This window comes from Eschrichtius robustus, chromosome 6 (assembly GCF_028021215.1).
Source record: "Eschrichtius robustus isolate mEscRob2 chromosome 6, mEscRob2.pri, whole genome shotgun sequence".
Classification (NCBI taxonomy): domain Eukaryota; kingdom Metazoa; phylum Chordata; class Mammalia; order Artiodactyla; family Eschrichtiidae; genus Eschrichtius; species Eschrichtius robustus.
This window is the reverse complement of record NC_090829.1, coordinates 77637423-77659134: the sequence shown is the minus strand read 5'-3', so window position 1 is coordinate 77659134 and position 21712 is coordinate 77637423. Positions and strand designations below refer to the sequence as shown.

The 21712-nt window shown below is 37.2% G+C and overlaps 1 protein-coding gene across 1 annotated transcript in view; it reads right to left on the bottom strand.

Annotated features, from left to right (window-relative positions):
- The window catches only part of HACD2 (3-hydroxyacyl-CoA dehydratase 2), a 95949-nt gene that overhangs the window by 23766 nt on the left and 50471 nt on the right, over positions 1-21712 (bottom strand). Inside the window, exon 4 of the mRNA XM_068546598.1 lies at positions 5858-5946. Within this exon, the coding sequence (XP_068402699.1) occupies positions 5858-5946 (89 nt within the window). The remainder of the gene's footprint in view (positions 1-5857; positions 5947-21712) is intronic.

Genomic DNA, 21712 nt, shown 5'->3' with positions numbered 1-21712 from the left:
CGTGCCCCAGATGCAGCCTCTCAGCTCCTCATCTGAATGATGGGGATAAGAAGGTGCCCTTCCTGCCTAACCGAAAGCCCATGTTCATGGATGGCCATTAGGGACAACAAGGAGCACGTGCAGCCACAGGAAACATGCCAACAAGAGAAGCAACCTCAAGAGGCAGCAAGAGCAGGAGCGCACCGCGAACCCAGCTGGAGGACCCATCAGAGAAGGGAAACCTATAGTGCAACACAACAGGAAAAGGATCACGGAGTATCCTCCAGGAAAAGGATCGTGGAGTATCGAGGATACCACTGTACTTAGTCCTCTAGCTTCCACAGGAGTGAAAAAGGAGAGGAAAAGAGGAAGAAAAAAAAAACTGTGTGGCATCTATGAAGGAAGTAGCGTTCCTTCTGAAGTGAAACTGCTTTATAAGGGGTTTCAGAAACTGCTCAGCAAAAAACTGCATGCAAGAGACCTTGATTTCTAAACAGTGCTGCCTTGTTTTCATGTATTCCTCTCAGTTAATCTCCACAAAAACTCTGTGAAATGAGCAGGACAGATATCAGTATTACCATGTCACAGATGAGAAAAACAAGGCTCAGAAAGTTGAAGTGCTTTGTCCTAAGCCACAGGGTAAGTGTCGAAGTGCACACTCACCAACCCCTCATGAAAATTATGGCTGTTAAGCCTCCATGTTCTAGAATACTGAGTTTGACTTACCTAGAAAATAACAAAAGTGTCCAAGGAAGGTGACATTTCTTGAGAAAACCGAAGAAGAGAGATGTTTGTGCAGTATTTCCTTGGGTGGAAACGATAACGATCTACCTGGAATCATAAATGATCTACCTGGTGGCCTTGGCCAGGCAACAAGAAGCACCTGCCCAGGATGGAGCCCTTCCCTCCAACCCGCCCCCCAAACAAATGATGCTTTAGCTTCTTTAATGCCGTGGTTTCAAATCTGCCTCTGCCTTCAAGGTGGGCCCCTCAAGCTTCCTCTTACATGCAAGTGAGCCTCAGCTCCACAGATACTAGATTTTGGAGAAGGCACCAGAAACTAGTCCCTCCACTTAGCTGGGTAAGGGAACTCCAGGCTTTCACTCTCTAAGAATGAGACTATGGCTCTCAGATTTGGGACAGAGATGGTGAAATTTGGTTAGGTCTTGAGGAAACTAAGCAGAAATGGGAAGTAAAATCAAGAAAAAAGAAGGGCAAATAAAATTACAGCACAACACTACAGTTTCTTAGAGCATTTCTCAAACCTTAGAATTCATCAAATTATCCCAGGAGCTTAATAACAGTGATGATTCTCTGTCTCCACTCCCAAAAATTCTGTATCAAATGTGGGGCGGGACCTGGAAAGTGCATTTTTAAGAAGCTTTCTGGGTAATTCGGTTCCAAATAGTCCATAAACCCCAGTATGAAAAATAGTCTTGGAACTTTCAAGGAGAAAGGCCAATTAATTGGAAGGATTTAATCAGTGTCCTAAAATGAGCACTAAGAAACCAGAGAAGCACATGGGCAAAGTGCTGCAGACAAGCACCCAGGGCCTACAATTGATTTGTACATTTCACATGTAAATGCTCTGAGTGGAGAATCATATGCATGTGGTATGACAGAACCACTGAAGAGGAAAAGTGCTTCTGGGTCTGAGATGGGGGTTTTCAACTCCACACGGGATAAAGAAAGTATGGTTAGCACACAAAAATAAGGATGTGTTTACATCACATTTCTAACCGATGAGAGCAAGTTCTGATGCAGTGGGAAGACTGTGAATTCAGAAGTCTGCTTTTCAACTCTGCCATTTGACAGAGTCATTTGCCTCTCTAGCTTCCAAACTTTAAATGGAGACTACAACCTACCTCAAGAGACAGTTGTCAAGAGTGAATAATTATAACATATTTTAATAAAGCTCCCTGTAAACTGTAATGCATCAAACAACAAAAAACAGCATAATGATAAAGAACTGGAGGTTACTAACTTTCTTAAACACTGACGGCAAGCTTTTTGTAGGCATCTTGCTGAGAAGTTAGCAGAGATGGCAGATTAAGTGTTACAAAGCCCAGTGGCATGCCAGAAAGAAGTGGGAAACAGCTGACTGGTGAGATCAGGAGAATTTACAGAACATTCCAAAGGAATGTGGGCAAACATCCTTTTCTCCAATGGTGGCAAAGGGTGAGGAAGAAAGGAGAGAAGGCTCAGCACTCCAGGGTATAGTCTATTTTACACAAATTACTGCTAGTAAAGTGTCGAAGGTGTTTGTTGCACTTAGGCTAAAGTCACAGCGAGAGCCCAGCAACTTCTTACTCAACTGCTGCCCATGGCAGTGACCTGGGACTTCTGCTCCAAGCACATGGCGATCTTACACTAAGAACTCCGGAGAGGATGTGTGTGGGCTTCTCCAAAGAGGGCTGGGCCAGGAAAAGGGACAGTGGCCTACCTGTGTGTCCAGGAATCTGGGGCTTGGCTTAGCTACTTTTGGACAAGGAAGAATATGTGCCCTGTGGACTTGTCTGTTTCTGAAGGGGGTCATAGTGAGGGACAGAAGGTGGCATCTCCCACTGCAATTCACTCTGAAAAATGTCAATCTTTTTTCAGTTCAATGAGGAGACAAAGACACAGGCCCAAACAGAGGATGAGGGGAACAAATGCCCATAGAGGCCTGATGTGGCAGTAGCAGTGGCCAGCCTGGCTAAGGAATGGGGAAGAAGCCAGTTCAGTTCTGGAGGTCAGGTGGGAAAACTGGAAAGGAAACAGGTTAGCTAGAATTTCTGATTCCCTCCTGTATCCCTCAAACCCTATGTCCCACCCTGAGCTTGTCTGTTTAATCAGAAGTTTTACTTTGCTTATATAAAAAGTCCTTTTAAAAGGAAAGAAGTGGGAAGGTTATTTGCTATGTTAGGTCAAGAGAAAGCTTTTGAGCATAGAGACATTGTTTCTTTAATATCCTGCTCATCAGGGTGTCCTGCTAGTGATGGTGGGTCCTTATACATCATAAAAGAAAACCATCTGATCACCTTTTAGTTCTATGATACACCTGGTGACATCTATGCGACTAGCATTCCATGCAGTAAAGAATTATAATGACAAGTAAGGATGCATGTCCTAAAGGGCGTCTTAAAAGAAAATATACCTCAAATATGAAAAAAGTAGTATCTAGTCTTAAAAGGTATACAGGCTATACCTTAGTACATCATGCACAATTATAGAAAACAAGGGGAATGAGCATAGAAAATATAAGCAGGCCAGAGAGGGTGGAACAAGAGTCCAAATCCAAATGTAATGCTATGAAAATGAAGAATCTGTGTCCACTTTAGAGGGAAATATGATGTAAAAACAAATTGAGAATGAAAGCAGAGTACTGTGAAAAGAATTTGAACATGACTATGAGAAAGTGATATATATTTTATGAAGCAGTTATTTCTGAGGTCAATTTCCCTATGCATTAGTTATGTGATTCCCACCATTAAAATAAACAAAGCTGGATATAAAGAAAATAAAGATATTTTAAAGATGTTTCAGTAAAACAGAAGAATGGAAGTTTAACAGGGAAGCCATATGTAATGTTGTATAGAACAAACTGAATTATAGCTAACATGAAACTCTATGGCAGGAAAAACAGCCTTTGGCCAAGAGAAGGGGGTGAGGAACAGGTCACAGACAGCAGACTGGCCTCTGAAATGCTACAGCAACAGGTTTTCAAATTAGCTATTAGCAACTTGGGGTGGGCCCAGAGGAATCTACTGCCGTAAACAAAACGATGAATGGGTTCTTTTCAAAGAAAAGGGGAATGAGGAGAAAAGAAGTGTGACCTTGGAACAGCAAATGCTATTTATGTGAGAAAGGAGTAAGTCAATTAATCAATAGGGTATATGTGAAAAGAAGAGGTGACAGAAAGACAATAAAATTTACTACATTCCTAAGAAAATGATATGTTAACAATAGTAGAAATTGGGTAAGTCTGGTTGCAGAGAAACAATTTTGAATATGCAAATCTAACAAGCATATAACTTAAATTACTGTAAGGCTCAAATATGCCACTACCTGTGAAACCATCTGTTAAATGTCAAGTCTGTGCATCTGTCAGGCAGGAGGTTACTGAGGGCGATGGCCAGGTTGACATAGCTGTAATCCACAGAGACATTTAATAGCTTTCTAAGCCAAGCTGTCTTCCTGCTCTGCCCAGGAAATCCTGGCAAATGTTGGTAACAGCAATATGGTAACAACTGCTTAACTTGAACTGTAATCATTTTTGATTTACCTGTCTACCACCCCGTTTGCCAGAAGTGCTAATCAGCAGAGGAGTGGTTATTGAAGCAGAGGAGAGGAGAAGCAGAGGCCATGAATAACCCATCACCTGGAGCATTAGCTCCTGGACACCTAGTATCTGACTCTACTGGCAAACTGATTAAACACTCCAGAGTTGAAAACACTCTATCTTCATTTAATTATCGAAAGTACATAATTACCTGTTTAAGAATATAAATGAGTTACTATTAGGAAGAAAGTTTAGGTCACTTAAGACTATTGGGAAATTAAAAATTCGAGTTGCTGGTTAAAATGGAAAGGAAAGAGTGCATACACAAAAGTAAAGGAGGAAGAAATACAGGTTAAAAATGATTTATAGAAAGAACTTTGAAACCAATGAAAACAGTAACTTTTCCTTATTCCAGAAACAATTAAGAATGAGGTCAAGGGGCAATATGCTACCTTAGGATTTACTTGCCTGTTTTTGACTTTTTTTTTTTTTTTTAAGAAATGTGATCCTGTTTTCACTCTAAAAAGTGATCATGTAAAAGTATGAGATTGTTTTACATTCTTCCTACATAGAAAGTGTAGACAGACATCTTCAAGGAGTGAAAGAGCTTAAAAGAAAAAGTCTGTGAATCTGTAACAAAAACAATAACTTGGTCAATTTTGCTTAAAAACTCATTAGCTATGTGCATTTTTCTGTATGTATATCATACGCCAATAAAAAGTTAAAAAAATCATTAGTTAAAATACAAATGAAACTGTCTAAATAAATCCTGAAAAACAAAATGTTTTGACAGGGATTTCAGAGTAATAGAAGACAAAGAAAAAACCAGAATAATGCTAACGGATTAGCACATTTCATGAGGCTAAAGAACCCAATAATGCTGGTGGTAAGTTACTGGGACTGGAAAACTGAAAAATGAATCTTCCTGGTGGCTACGGGTACTCTTCCTCACGATGACATTAGCAAGTAATAACTGACTTTTAAAAAGTCAAAAACATACTGGAAAACAACTCCCTTCCCTGATACCAGAAAATGAAAGCTTAGTTGTAGATTTACACCCATGGTAATGATGTCTTTCTCCCTCCAGTTCTTACAAAAAGCATCCCTGGGCCTGCCCAGGTATCCACCACCCCAGACCTCCCAGAACCACTAGACTCAGCACACTTGGGAATTCCACTAACCCTGGTGGGCTGGGTGGAAACAAGTTTGTTTCTCCTGGTCCTACAAAGATTGGACTGTTCTGGGAATGCATTAATGTCCCTCACTTCCACAACGGTCCCACTACAGGATGAAGATGTCCAGAGTTTATGGTGCTGGATCCAAACAAGAAAGCAGAAAAATATAACTGAGTTGCAGACCACATCCATACCAGCCAAATCTCCAAGGGAACTGAGATTTCAGGACTTTGTGTAATCAGTCTTCTCTTTACAACACTGCATATTTGGGGTATGTTTCCCACTAGTAACCCAATTCCTATAGTACAAGTGATTTTTATCTGGGCTATATTGATATGACCTGGAGTTCCATCTTTAGCCATAACACACATGTGAGAAAAAAAAGTTGACTAATGTTTGTTAAAGCTGATAGTATTTTATTTTTGTCAATTTAAACACTTACCTCTTTGACGCTATGTGTTACTGCCCATATTAAAAAAACTCTTGACATCACCTGGAAAGAAGTCAGGACAACAGAAGATGGAACAATTCCTGAAAGAAATTTTAGGATGGGTAAATAAATGTATTGTACTAAGTTTCAAAATGTAATAGATTTTCTAAAACATCCAAATTTTAATGTTTAAAGCCAAAACCATCATGAGCAACTGAAACTTATCTACATTGCTATATAGACTATGTTTTTCTATGTAGTCAATACTAAAACTTTTTTCCTCCCTCAAAACAATAAAATTGTTAATGGCAATAGCAAACCATAGAATCTAGGTACCTTTCGTAGGTCTTTCAAAACCACTTATACAGGTAGAGAAAATAAAACCACTGCTTAACCTTTAAAATTAGACGTTGAAAGTTCCTTTTGCAATATGCGTTTCAAATATGAACAGGCAACTATGGAAGGAAAATCAATGGTATTTATGTCACTGGATATTGGAAGCTCCTGGATATCAGACTTGATATGATATACTATCTAACGGTTAAGTTGGCATCTTTTATAACCCACTTGAAGATTCTGCCAACAAGTGGACAAAATCAAAGTTTATATACCATTTCTTCTTACTTTGTTCTTAACAGTAAGCATTGGTACAATTATCTTCCCAATGTTCTCAAGTTATAACACTGGAATCATGTTTAGTTATTTTAGATAATCATCAAGTTCTGCTAAGTTTACATTTCTTTGGCGTCTCCCTTCAGTTCCTACAACCACAATCTAGAGACCAGCCACCACCATTATATAAAATTCTTCCCTCCTTTAATTCATCTTAAACCCAGCAATAAGTCATTATCTGAAAACATTCTCCTATCTTTGTAACTTTACACTGGCAAGGAACTGCTACAAAAATAAAATCTGGAAGCAGAATTACGGGTATGCAGCCCCGTAGCCCCTCCATCATTTCTCTCTGGTCTTACTGCTACCAGCAACTAGACTTACCAACTTCCTGGACCTGTCAAGTTGCACGTGGGCAACTGCACACCTGCCAGGAACCTCTCACCACGGGTTGTAAATTCTTTTTTTTTTTTTTTTGTAAATTCTTCTTCCGCTTTAAAACTAACCTCATCTTCAATACATTCAGTGGACTATCCCTGATCAATTTTCATTCTCCTAAGCCCTCTAAAATACACTCAGACTTCTAGACATTTATATAGTTGGACAAACTACAACTTGCCAAAAGACCATGTGCAAATCATACAAAGCTCTATAGGTTTGGCTATGAAAGAAAATTATATCTTAGAATGAGTTTTAAAGAAGATCTGGGCTTTGAAGAGGTAGGGTTTGGTTCTCAAAAGCAAGTAAAATGGACATGTCAAGCACAATGCTTGGCATACAAAGATGCTCAATAAACCTCTGTAGAATGAATAAAAGAAAAATATAAATGTATGGACATATAAATCAATGGAATAGAACTGAGAGTCCAGAAATAAACCCTCACATTTACAGTCACTTGATTTTCAACAAGGGTGCCAAGACAAGTCAACGGAAAAATATTTATCTTTTCAACAAATGGTGCTGGGACAATTGGATATCCACATGCCAAAGAATGGATGGAGCTGGGATACTTTCTTACACCATATATAAAAAGTTACTCAAGATGGATCAAAGACCTAAATGTAAGAGGTAAAATTATAAAACTCTTGGAATAGAGTTATTTACATAGATGTAAATTTTGTGACCTTGGATTAGGCAATGGTTTATTAGATATGATACCAAAAGCACAAGAAAAAAAAAAAGGGCTTTATCAAAATAAAAAACTTATGTGCTTCAAAGGACACCATCAAGAAAGTGAAAAGAAAACCCCCAGATAGGAGAAAATATCTACAAATATATATAATAAGGAAATATATACAAAATATATAAAGAACTCATAATTCAATAATAAAAAAAACTACCCAATTTAAAAATGGCAAAGAATTTGAATAGACATTTTTCCAAAGAAAATAAGCAAATGGTCAATAAGCACATGAAAAGGTGCTCAGCATCATTAGGGAAATGCAAATTCAAATCATAATGAGATACACTTCATGCCCACTAGGATGGCTATCATTAAAAAGACAGATAATAACAAGTGGTGGTGAGGATGTGGAGAAGTTGGAACCCTCATGCACTGCTGATGGGATTAGAAAATGGTGCAGACACTCTAGAAAACAGTCTGCCTCAAAATGTTAAATACAGAATTACCCTATGACCCAGCAATTCCACTCCTAGGAATATATACACCCAAGAGAAATGAAAACATATGCCCACACAAAAACTTGTACATGAATGTTTGTAGTGGTATTCATATTAGCCAAAAAGTGGAAATATTAAAAATGTCCATCAACAGATGAATGGATAAATAAAATGTGGCAAAGCCATACAAGGGGACATTAGAAATAAAATAAATAAAAAGTAATAAATAATAAATAAAAGGAAATGAAGTAATGATACATGCTACAATATTAATGAACCTTAAAGCATTATGCTGAGTGAGGAAGCCAGTTACAAAAGATTACATGTTGTATGATTCAATTTACATGAAATATCCAGAGTCGGCAAAATTATAGAGACAGAAAGTAGATTAGTGGTGACCTGGGACTGGAAGGTTAGGAAGAAAATGGAGAGCGACTGCCAATAGGTACAGGGTTTCTTTCTGGGGTGATGAAAATGTTCTAAAATTGATTATCGTGATGGTTGCATAACTGTAAATATTGAACTGTACATTCTAAATGAATGAATTGAATGATATATGAATAAACCTTTTATTTAAAAATATGTACGAATGAAGTACAGAGCCTGATGATATAATATGTAATACTGCCAAAGAGGCTAATTAGTGAGTCAGACATTAAGTGTATATACTTAGCCAGATCGCATTTCAGATAAGAAAAACTAAAAAAGATTGACAAACAAAAGTTTTCCTAAATGAGTTATTAAGCACTTGCCACTCAAGGAAAGATCACCACTCTTTCTAGCTTCTTTTTTTTTTTAACTCAAAGACCAGCTCATCACATAAAAACATGATTTTTTTTTTCCTTTTATTTCTGCTCTTTCTTTTTTTACCACTGAAACAATGGGCTAGACTGCTAACGGTCTGAGCAGTGCTCCAGGGCTGCTGCTATATTTGGGTAGGGATCAAAAAAGTCCAGGATCTGGACCTCAGATTTCCAAGTTCAAAAATCTAATTTTATGCCACTCATGAGCAAGAACTAGGCTCTTGGGAGACTGACTCATTAGTCAAATCCTAGTTAATAAACCAAAATGTCAATTTATTCACTTGTAATAGAGGCACAGCCTTTGTAATTACTAAATGACTGGGATTTTAGAGACCCTCATCTAGGGGTGCTTTTTTCTGCTGTCAACATCAGAATGCTTTGTAAGTGTGACTTTAAACAGAGGCATTTGGGAGATCTGAAGATGAATATCACAATTCAGTTACATACAGCTTTATTAATTATCCCTTCTCTACTATAAAGCTCCCTTTTCTAGGAAACATGAATATTTATATATGTTTCCCTTTCAAAAGTGCTAAACAAAAATTATCTGATTGTTTTCCTTAAAAGTAAGTTTTGGTAACCAAAAACAAAGATTTACTTTTCTGGTAAATTTCCCACCAGTCTTTTCTTCTAAGTATATTTTTAAATACAGTTCAACTTCTATTGTTTATACTCTTTGTGGTTTGCTTTCCTCATTTAACATTTTAAGAAATTTTCTATCTTACAACATATTCTTCAAAATTTTTAACTTGATTCATAATATTCCTTTGAGTTGAATATATTTGTTTACCTATTCTCCTTCTGTGAGACATTTAAATTGCTCCAGTTTCTTTTTTTTTTTAACATCTTTATTGGAGTATAATTGCTTTAGCTCCAATTTCTTGATACTATAAATGAAGTAATGCAGTATTACAAATAACACTTAAAATTTTTTGAGGCTTAGACCCTTTTTTTAAAAAAGGATTATTTCCTTGGGACAGTTCCCAGAGGTATAGCTGCTAGGTCAAATGGCATGAATGCCTTTAAAGCTCTTGAAATATACCGCCAAATTGCTTTCCAAAAAGTTCGTATCAATGTACACTCCCACCAGCAGCATACAAGAGTGCCTGCTTTAGCACAGCCCCAACAGTAAATTTAAATCTTAGTAAGTTAGTGAATAAAAAGCCAATCGATGCTTTCTAATTTGACGCAGATGCAGAGATGTTTCTGGCTTTGCCTGCAGGTGCTTCTGCATTCCCTATCCAGGGAATCTGCCTAGTTAGGCACCTGAATTTTTTCCAAGTGATGCCATCCATACCAACTCTCACTTAGCTTCTATAGCATATGAACCTACCTCAACCAGTCACCCAGCAAATAGCACTTCTGGCCCTCACCTGACAGCCCAATCTCAAAATGCCTTCTCTAACAGATCAGTAAAAAGGCCAGTGGGAGGAACGAACCCTTTCATAGGGAAGACCATCTGAAGTCCAGGAGCTCCAAGTTTATCCTTGGATTCAAGCCAGACAAACAATAGAGGGCCACACAGATGAAACATATTAGTTTAGCTCTGAAAAGAACTGACATCACTGAGTTGGGTTTATTGTTATCATCAGGTCGGTTTCATAAGAACTGGTTAAAAAATTATTACCTTATTTGCTGTAGGAATGGTATGCAGTGTAATATCCACCCTGTCACTCAATGTCCCTTCTATAAAGCCTCAAGTGGGAAATTTGTTTAAAAACTTAATGTTAAGAAGTGTTTGCTCCTCTCCTCTCCTCTCATCATTCCTCTCCAATGATAAGAATTATATAATTCAGTTGCCCTTTTCAACTTGGTAGTCAGAAAGTTTCAAGCCAAATATGAAGCATACTACATTACTATATTTTGTGTTTAAGTTACCACAAATACTTGTGGAATGAGGAATATAGATAGATAAGACAGACCAGATCCTCTTTCTTTTCTAGACTTTTTACAGTCAATCCCACTGTGTTAACATTTGTTATACCATTACCCTTTATTTGAACACAATGTTCATTAACATAGCATGTTTAAACTACCCAAACCGCACATTTTTTTTTATTGTTGACTGCTTCAATTGGTTGTTTCCAAATGACGGAGAGATTCTGCCATCTTATCAGTAAGCTATTACTAGATCAAAATTCATTCAAAATGATTACTAGATATCTATTATTTGTTAATTTAATTCAACAAACATTTTTGGAGTACCTACTCCATGCCAGGTACTGTTCTTCATGCTAGGGTTACAACAGTGAAGGAAATGTCCCTGCCCTCATGAACTTACATTCTCAGGCTATAACTGATTTACTTTGGGATAGCTTTTATTTTTAGCACGTTTTCCCTGAAGTTGATGTGAGGCTACTAAACATTTGTAAATTGGAAAATGGCATGAGTACTTCTTGGTTTCAGAAAGATATCTCTGTCAGCAGTGTGAATCTTTGGCAAGGCAAGGTTATACACTGAGAAACAATTATGAGAATTTATGTTGAAAAGGCAGTGAACTTTTGAAGCGAAACACTGGCAGATAAAAGAAACACAGGCACTTGTGTGAGTGCACATAATAAGTAAAAGCTGTATAAAGGGGATTTGGCAATCAGTTTCTTGTTTCTCCAGAACCAGGGTGCTCTGAGGACTCTCCAAACAGCTGAGCCCTGAAAAGCTGAGTAGCACTAGAAATCCTCCCTGCCTGGTGCAGCCCTCACAAGGGCCAGGGTAGTGGGATTGGGAGACTGGCTACGTATGACCAAGACCAGGTTGAAAGTTAAGTACAGGAAAGGCAACACAGGCTGGGAGCAGAGTAGGATAGTGTTCAGATGGAGCCCACTACCAAAGCAAGAAAGGAGACACAAAGTTGGTGCCAGAAATTAAACTAAATGATGGAAATTGAAATCAGAATCTCCCTACCGAAATTCCAAATCCATTGAGCTAAAAGTAACAAACATTAAATAACAACAACAAAAATCACTAGCAGCAACCAGAAAGGAATGGGGTACAATTTTATGCCATATATTTTAAAAAGTCCTAGCCAAGAAAGGATTATTGCACACCTCCTGCTTTGTTCCCAACTCCCAAAAAGTGATATTGGTGAATCAACAAAATCGCAAGAATTTTCACTAACAGGCCTAGATTTGGAGAGAAACACAAATTTCTGACTGGAGTGTAACAGATGTGGAGGCTGGAAAGTGATGGGGAAGTAACTAACTAGGAGCCACCTCACAGAAAGGCTAACTAAGCCTTTCAGACCCCACAGAGTTGGAAGACTGGTACAAAGTTCCCTATGAGGACAGGATATACTGTCTACAGGGTTGAGGAATCCCAGGATGAAGCGATTAAATCTCAGAAGAGAAGGAAGAGCTCACGTGTTTTTAAATAAGTAATTCGTTCACACTGTTCAAAACTTTTAAAGTATAAAAAGATACACAGAGAAAAGTCTCCCTCCCAGTCCCATTCTACTACCACTCAGGTGCCTTTCCTACAGGCAACCAATTAATTTTTTGTCTGTCATTCCAGAGATATATTTTAGGTATACAACAGCAAATAGGTAAGTCAATGTAAAGATACATTTATACACTCTTTTTCCAATTTTTTCCATAATGACAGTCTTTTCTTCTTTCAAAAATATCCTGATGATCTTTCTATAACAATACATGCATACACTGTTTTAATTACTGAGGCTTTATGTTTTAATATCTGTGTACTCTCCTAAGCCCTACCACCATGCCCTGAGCATGTAGAAAAATACATAAATCAGGAAAACCTTCATCCTTAAACTGTAGCCTAGAGGGGTAGACAACTGAATCTTAAATACTGTGGAAATGCAGTCAGGGAGGATTCAGTAACACAGCAAATAAAATGGCTGGACAGGGCTGCTTGCCCTTTAGCAAGACGAAAAGACATGGCAACCATATGAACATAATGCAAGAAAAGAACAAACATAAAGCATGCATTGACGGCAGGAGGAGAATTCAGATAGATTCGAAGCACAAGAAGGATCTGAGGCACCACTGCTGACTTTTAAGATGGAGAGGCCATGTGCAAAGACTGGAGAGCAGCATCCAATTGCTGAGAGCAACCTCAGGCCAATAATCAGCAAGGAAACGGGACCTCAGCACTATAACCACAAGGAACTGAAATCTGCCAACAGATTAGAAGCAGATTTTCCCCTAGAGTCTCCAGATAAGAACCCAGCCCAGCTGATACCTTGATTTTGGCCTTGTGAAATCCTAAGCAGAAAACACAGCTGAGCCCACTCAGACTTCTGACCTATAGAACTATGAGCTAATAAAAAGGTGCTGTTTTAAGCCAAAAAAAAATTAAATCAAGAATAAATAAAATAAAGCATGCATTGCATTTAGGGGAAAAGTCAAAGATTAAAGCAACTGGAAGGAAGATAATAACTACAGAAGACAAAGACAATCCAACACAAGAATAATTGTTATCCCCAAAGTAGAAAACCCAATATATGGAACAGAAAATGTATTTAAGGGTGTAATCCAAGAAATGAAAGAACTAAATTTGTACTGAAAGAATACACTGTTTCCCAGAAAACAACTGATAGTGAATAAGTAAAACCAAGAACTTTCTTGGTTAAAAAAATAATACTTTGGGGGCTTCCCTGCTGGCGCAGTGGTTGAGAATCTGCCTGCCAATGCAGGGGACACGGGTTCGAGCCCTGCTTTGGGAAGATCCCATATGCCGCGGAGCAACTAGGCCCGTGAGCCACAACTACTGAGCCTGCGCGTCTGGAGCCTGTGCTCCGCAACAAGAGAGGCCGCAATAGTGAGAGGCCCGCGCACCGCGATGAAGAGTGGCCCCCACTTGCCACAACTAGAGAAAGCCCGTGCACAGAAATGAAGACCCAACACAGCCAAAAATAAATTAATTAAAAAATAATAATAATAATACTTTGGGATCCAGGAAAAAAAGAAAGTTACCTACAAACTGGCAAGAAAATCAGCCTGGCTTCAGACTTCTCCACAGCAACATTCAATGTCAAAAGACAATGAAGCAACACTACAAAGGTCTGAGGGAAAGAAAGTATGTTCAAGAATATTACACCCAGACAAGATGTCATTCTAGTGTAATGGCAAAAGGTAGACATCACTAAATATGAATGAACTTGTCACATAATGCCTATGTGACTGACCCTGAGAAACACAGGTTGTCAGAAATTCAGCCAAACAAGATATAAATCAAAATAAAGAACTCAGGAATGGAGAAGTCATGGCAAAAGGGCCCATAGTAGGCAATGAATCCATTCATATATAACACTAAGACAAAACAATTATGGTTATAGAACAGAGTATAAATGCTTATAGTTTGTAATATTATTAAATTAGTAACAATTTAAAAATGGAGTCAGGGAAGAAGAGATGGAAGAATTAAGAGATATTGCCTAAAATATTGTTAAATGTAATTCTAATCTAAATTTTTCATAATCTTTTTGTTAAACTTTAAGGGGCCTTTTAGTAAATAATATATCTCTCATGGTTAAAGGTTTTATACCATATTCTTTTTTACAAACTCAATAATTTTAATGAAAAATAGCATGTATAGCATAAGCTATATAACTTGATTTTTCTATCCATCTACTCTTTCTTCCTTATATTAATATATATGTGAAAAGAATGCTCCCTGGGATGATATTTATCTAATATAAATGACGATTAGCACTACTGGTACAATTTTTTTAAAACTTTATGTACTTTTACACATTGTTTGAACTCATAAAAAACAGTTAAAAAATTTAAATTAATAAAATCATCATTCTTAACAAGAAATGAAACATTTGGCATCAGCAAAAGATAATTCTGGAATTGAACTAATTCCAATCTTAAATAGGAATTTTCTTAAATATTTTCTCTTAGAGTACAAGCTATTCTTAGGGAAACAGAAAATATTTCTGGCCAAAATGAAGAGAAGGGTGGGAGTATGAAATTCAAGGAGGAAGATGACTGGCTTCTTTTGTTTTTTAAAGGATTGACAGAAGATCAATTTTCTTTTCTTTTTTTCCAGAACATAGAAAACTGGCCATGCCTCTTGGGCTTGCAGCACCTGACCCCCCCAGAAAGCAATTTTCAATATATTTATCATAACCACACTTACTTTATTGAGCTCTGAAAAAAGAAATTTGTGTCTTACACTGAAATCAACAGCAAAATTATGGTATTTATATGATAAGCTCTGGATTTATTTGAGATTGGAATTTAGAAAAGATATACTAAACTGTAAGATGGCATTACATTTTGTGTTAAAAGGATAATGTTACTAAGTGCTTATTTTTTACCAAATTGAAATGGATATAAAGGAAAGCATAAGAAATCAGGTACAATGATACTTCATGTGTCTAGCATTGGGAAAAACCGTGTAGTTAGAATGAAATCTTTTCCCTTTATGTGACAAAACTTTAAATACAGAGGGCATGTATACCCCAAATACGTGCTTTAGGGGTCCAATCCAGCGACATGCTACTAGCAGTCAACTTACTCAAACTCAACAGTATGAACTCAACCAAAAGAAAATAAGATAGAAAAATAACTTCATGCGGGCAACTTTACCCAGCATTTCACAGTGTGAATGTGTGCACCGGAGTGAGTGGTGGTCTCAGGTCTCCTGGCCATGTTGATTGTGATTTTACTGTTCAAAGATAATATAATATTCATCTAATGAGGCCCTAAATGAGAGCCAATTATTTTATCCGGCATTCAAATGAAGGAAAAGTAAACACTTTCAACACTGGAGGGAAAAGTGCCTGTGCTGGACTCACTGAGAGTCAATACTAACTTGTACTGTTGTATGAACAATTTCAGGTGTTTTTCATTGGAATTTTACCTCTACATAAGCAATTCCACTTTAGGAGACAAAGCCACAGGATATATATAACGCATCTTCATGGTTCATTAATTTTCCCTGAAATTCCGGGGAGAAATCCATTTTTACATTAAAACATAAAAAAGGGGACTTCAAAAGTGCTTCATATTTATGGCAAGTTATCTGGTCTTTACTCTCAAAGCCCTGGAGAGTAACTATACTCCTCACAGATATTAGGCAGACTTGAGTAAAGCTGGAAAAGCACTATGATACATAACAAAAATATAAGGTAGGAAGTTGAGTGTATGGAAAAAGGGGTAGAAAAAATCTCTTGAAACCATGGGAGAAACCAATACCTAAATGGATGTGGTGAAGGCCTGTACACTTGCTTGGGGCAGAACACAAACTTGGCTTAGAGCTCCTTTATGACTAATGTAATGAGAGAAAACAATCCACGTATAATTCAGTGTACATGAAAAAAGCAGAACCAAGGGGCTCGTTTTTGTTTTGTTTTGTTTTTTTAGCCACGCCACCGGGCATGTGGGAACTTAGTTCCCTGACCAGGGATCAAACCCACGCCCCCTGCATTGGAAGCGTGGAGTCTTAACCCCTGGATTGCCAGGGAAGGCCAGGGGCTCGGTTTAAGCCATGTACTTATATGTAAAATGGCTTTGACTACAGTAGTAGTTTCAAGTTTACTGTATGTCCTCTATACACTTTTCTGTTTGTTTTTACTGTTTCCTGTTTCAGATAGTCGGCTCTCAGAGTGTCTGCCACTAGCTTGCTCTTCCACTTAACTGAGGTTCTTACATGTAAAAAGTAACAGTAAACTGGCTTTAAGAGATCCAGAGGCCTCTGAAGGAAATGAGCTCTGGAGGGTTTTATCAAATATCCAGAGGCTTTTCATTTGTTTGTTTACTTGTGGGGTCTCCATTTTTTAACAAAGTTACTGGAAGTCTAATCTCTGAATGAGAGCAAAATATAAACATAAAAAAAATGACACATTTCCAACCATTCTGAAGATAACATATTATAAAAGGGAGATACATTTTGAAAAAGATGAAAACATAAAAATATTAGAAGCCATTCTCAAAGAGGACACAACAAGTCAATTATAAGTCATAGAACCTCACTCAAACCTCTATATTATAGTTAGCATTCCAATAGCAAATTGCCATCTGATTAGTTTTACTGTTCATAGAGCTGCAGGTGTTTTAGATCAGACTGTTAAGTGCAGCCTTGAAATAGGGATAGTTCATATACATTTCACCAGCAAAACTACATCATAAGCTTTTCTTAAAAAAAAAAAAAGATTTATTAGTATCTCTATTTTTATACTTATCAAGTTTTGTCTTAATATACTTATGAAAATTCTATTATGTAAAGCTTTTTCAAAAGGCTGAACCCAATCTGATTGTCACTTACTGGAAATAACAGAAGATCTAACATCAAGTTTGAGAGTATAATCATTTCCTTACTACTTGAAAAAACCAACAATCACAGGATTTCACTTAAGCAAACCAAGAAATACACTTCTACTAAACCATGTTCTTTCTCAGAGTTCTGCCAAACCCTGTGAGTAGGGAAGGCAGGATGAAGATGAAGTTTAACTTTACTAGAAGGCTGTGAAAGAAGGCTTTCTTGGGAAAGATTCTTTATTTAAAAGAGCAAGTAACCACAAGGGTTATTTAAGTATGGTGATCTTTAGCTAAGAAAATCTTGGCTTTCAGAGTTGGAAAGGATCTAAGAGACCAAGTTCGACTCAATTCTTGATAGATGAGGAAACTGAGGTGTGAAGAGGTAAAGTGACTTGCCAAGCTTACATGATAGTTGAATACAACAAATTAATATTTATGTTTAAAATTTGGTGGTTATTCACAAAGAGGTTAATTATTGGTCAATATATAGCTATAACAGAATTAAAATATTAGCAACCAATATGACAAAAGGTTAACATTCGAAGCACATAAAGACACAATTGTTTTTGTCTTTTAAAAAATCAAGACCCTAATGGACAAATAAGCAAAGGGCATAAGTAGATAATTCACATAATAAAGAACATAATAAACAAACATGGAAGTATATACAATTTCATAATTAGCAAAAAAGTAAGAAACAAGAGTAACCTATGATTTTATATGATTAACTTAGTGAATATTAAAAATAATCCTTTGCAATTCAATTTGGCTTTTTTTTTTTGGCCCCGCCCTGCAGCATGTGGGATCTTAGTTCCCCGACCAGGGATCAAACCAGCGCCCCCTGCAGTGGAAGCGCAGTGTCCTAACCATTGGACCACCAGGGAAGTCCCAATTTTGCAATATTTTTGTTAAAAGAGTCTTCATACCCTTTGAATTAGTAATTACATGTGAAAATGTATGCAAAAGGCACAATCCAAAGACTAGAAAGTTCACATATCAACAGACATTGGTTGAAAAATTAATATTTAAAAATGGGGACAACCTAAACATTTTCCACTGGGAGGCATGACAATACATCTAATTCAGTGAGATATTTTGTAATTAAAAAATATCAGTGAATACAAGATAAGCGTGAAACACCCTGTCATATCAGAAAGTAAGGACACTAAAAAGGTGACTGAGGTTCTATCATAAAGGACTCGGAAGACAATCTGAAGATGCTCCCACTGGCCAAAGACGGTCAATTTGAGCATTAAAAAGAAGAGATACAATGGACTGAATCACACCAGATATGTTAAAATTCATGAGTTCATGATGATAAAATAAGAAGCAAAGACCTTCACTGTCCCTTTGACATGCTCTGATTTGTGTTGTTTGGAGGAAGGGGTGTGTGTGTGCACGTGCACGTGTATATGAACGTGCATGCGTGCATCCATTAGTATTAGTGCCTGCCTGAGTCAGGAACATGACACCTCTGGTTCTGTATGAGGACAACCGGTGTATAAAACAACATGAAACGCTAGCCCTCATTTTGTTTTAACTTACAGACTAACGTCAATTGTTCTCAGAACTGGATTTTTTCCTCAAAATTGAAACTGCTTTTCCTTTTGGGTTTAATGAAGTATTGCTAGTTGAAGCCAGTTTGACATGGTGACAGAGCTGTTCGACTGATGAGAAGTGCTGCTGCCTGATTTAAAGCCAAACCCTGAACCCTTTTAAAGAATAAAAAATATTGGGCTTCCCTGGTGGTGCAGTGGTTGAGAATCCGCCTGCCAATGCAGGGGACGCGGGTTCAGGCCCTGGTCTGGGAGGATCCCACATGTCGCGGAGCAACTGGGCCCGTGAGCCACAACTACTGAGCCTGCGCGTCTGGACCTGTGCTCCGCAACAAGAGAGGCCGCGATAGTGAGAGGCCCGCGCACCGTGATGAAGAGTGGCCCCCGCTCGCCGCAACTAGAGAAAGCCCTCGCACAGAAACGAAGACCCAACACAGCCAAAAATAAATAAATAAATTTATTAAAAAAAAAAATATTGTATATGGGAAAAAACCCCACAAACTTGTGCTGGTTTTCTTTAGAGGATTCTGGGAAACCAACACATTATTCTGAAAACTGGTAAAGGGAGAAAAATCAAGCTTGAAAAAAAAGAATACATATATCTTGTTATGTCACAAGAAACTAAGGAAAGCAGTTTGGAAAGGGTGAAGGGAACTGGATAAGTGGAGAACCAGGGTGGGACAGGGGCTCACTTTTCACTGTATACCCTTTCATGAATTACCTATTTGAAAAATAAACTCATTTAAGTATCACTATAGAGATTATGTAAAAAAATGGAAAAATGGTTATATTAAAGGAAAAAACTCAGCAATCAAACGGTAGCCACTCTGATTATAATAATGTAAAAACCGTATATGCATGTAGACCAGGCCTGGAAGGAAACACAGAAAAACAAAATTGCTGACTAGACTTGCAGAATTTAGGGCATTTTTTCCTTTACATTAAAATGAATTCCCTTGTTATATTTATAATGTTATTTGCCCAATAAATAATGTTAAGGTGGCATTTAAATGGGAAACATAGTATTTTCACTCTGTTACCCATACTTGTAGGAAAGCCCAGATATTTGAACCTTGAGCTCATAATCAAGGCACTAAGAACCATTTGCAGGTAACTTGACTCTTACTGTAAGCAAGAGATCTAAGAAGGATAAAAGAAAGGGTATACTGCGGGCTGTTCATACAGTAGATGTTAAAAGTACAATGACTCTGCCCAGCTCTATTTCCCATTCCTGCACTAATGCGGGGGTGGAGGCGGTGGTGGCATTCACTGAGTAGGAGGCCAGCAGAACATGGAAAGAGCCTGTCGACAGCGCATAAAAGACACACACTGAAAACGCTACTTGCAGGAGGAGTGAAGCTTGTCAAAGTACTGCAGAGGCTGGGAAAGTGAAGAGAAGAGAAAGAGCAATTATAACCTGAACCTAACAATTCCTCAGCTAAATTTAACTAGAGAGGTGGAATATATCTGCAGCTTGAAAACGATAGGCAAATGAATGTTCAGGTACAAAAAGGCCCAACCTACACAGAACTTTAAAGCGTCATTGCAAAAAAAATTTCTATTTTCATATCAATCATCTGCTATTATTCTGAATATATTTCAATTGTGAACCCCCCAAATAAAAAAATGGGCTTAAGGAGGTATAAGGAAATCCTAGGCTCAGAGCAAAACCTTTTATTTCTTGTTATAAGTCAAAATCAGTAAGGATTTATTAATGTCAAGCTTTTCCAGAAACATTACTTTAAAAACTTTTAGCTATGAATAATGAAAATTAAACAGTAACTTTCATTTACCTTTTCAAGGTTGAAATGAAATTATTTATTCGAAGCCTTCCAAATTTTTATGTCAAGAGATATCTCAGTTAATATACTTATTTACACTGAACTATGTTCACAAATAGTTCCTAAATATATTACTTAAACACCTAAAATACATTATCCTAAAATACAAATACTTTATATGCATTAAAATGTATATCAAAAAGGTAATGATAACTATTTCTGGGTAATTAGATTAAATTGATTTTTACTTTCTTCTTTATGTCTTTCAGTATTAGCTGATTTTAAAAATAATATGCATGTGTCACTTTTATATAGAAATAAGGTTATTTTAGAAATAAGGCCTTTTCACTTAAAAAAAATCACCACAACACGATTTAATAGCCACCATATTACAAATTTTGTTAAAAATAAAAATGGGTAGAAGTTCAATCAAAACAATGTATAACTGTTTTCACACACAACTGATTTACAATTATTTTAGCAAAAAAAAAAAATCACATGTAATCAAAAATCTAAGTTGCAAACAGCTTTTGGAAGAGTTTATTTATTCAGGTACCCCCTATTCTAATAAAGACTTTGCTGGGAGGAGCTGATCATATATAAGGTCATTACTGAGATTTATGATCACGTATATTACTTAGGGGTACTGAGATTTATGACCATACATATTGTCTAGAGGTAAACCAATCTATGTTTTTGCTTTTCAAATCCAACTTTAAAAATATAAAGCAGATTAATTATTCACATCAAGTACTCTAATATCACTATATTCTGTTGCCAAGTGGATGGACTCATGGATTGCTCTACTGGCTCAAGACTTGAGCAACCATTCAAATCCTTTGTGGCAACCACTACTGGTTGATTATTCACTGTGCATTTTCCTCTCTTCCTTACTAACAGAGCACTGATCTTATATGGAATAGCAGTGTACCCTGCTAAAACACTGGCTTCTTTGGAATCCCCTGCAGTTGGAGGAAGCCATGTGGCACAGTTCTGACCAATGAAAAATAAACAGTTTCTGGAAAGCCTTGCTGTGCAGCCACTTTCTGCCTGTAATGTGACATGACACCACATAACTCATCACAGCCATATTATAACTACAGGACCACATGCACCAAGACAAAAGTGACACACTTCCATGAACGGTAGAGCAGAAAGACAGATTTCTTGTTAAACGTGAAAAAGAAACTCCTATTTGGCTAACGCACAGTAGTCAGAATTCTGGCACGTATAGCCAAATGCAATCCTACTTATATACTCTTTCTTTTAC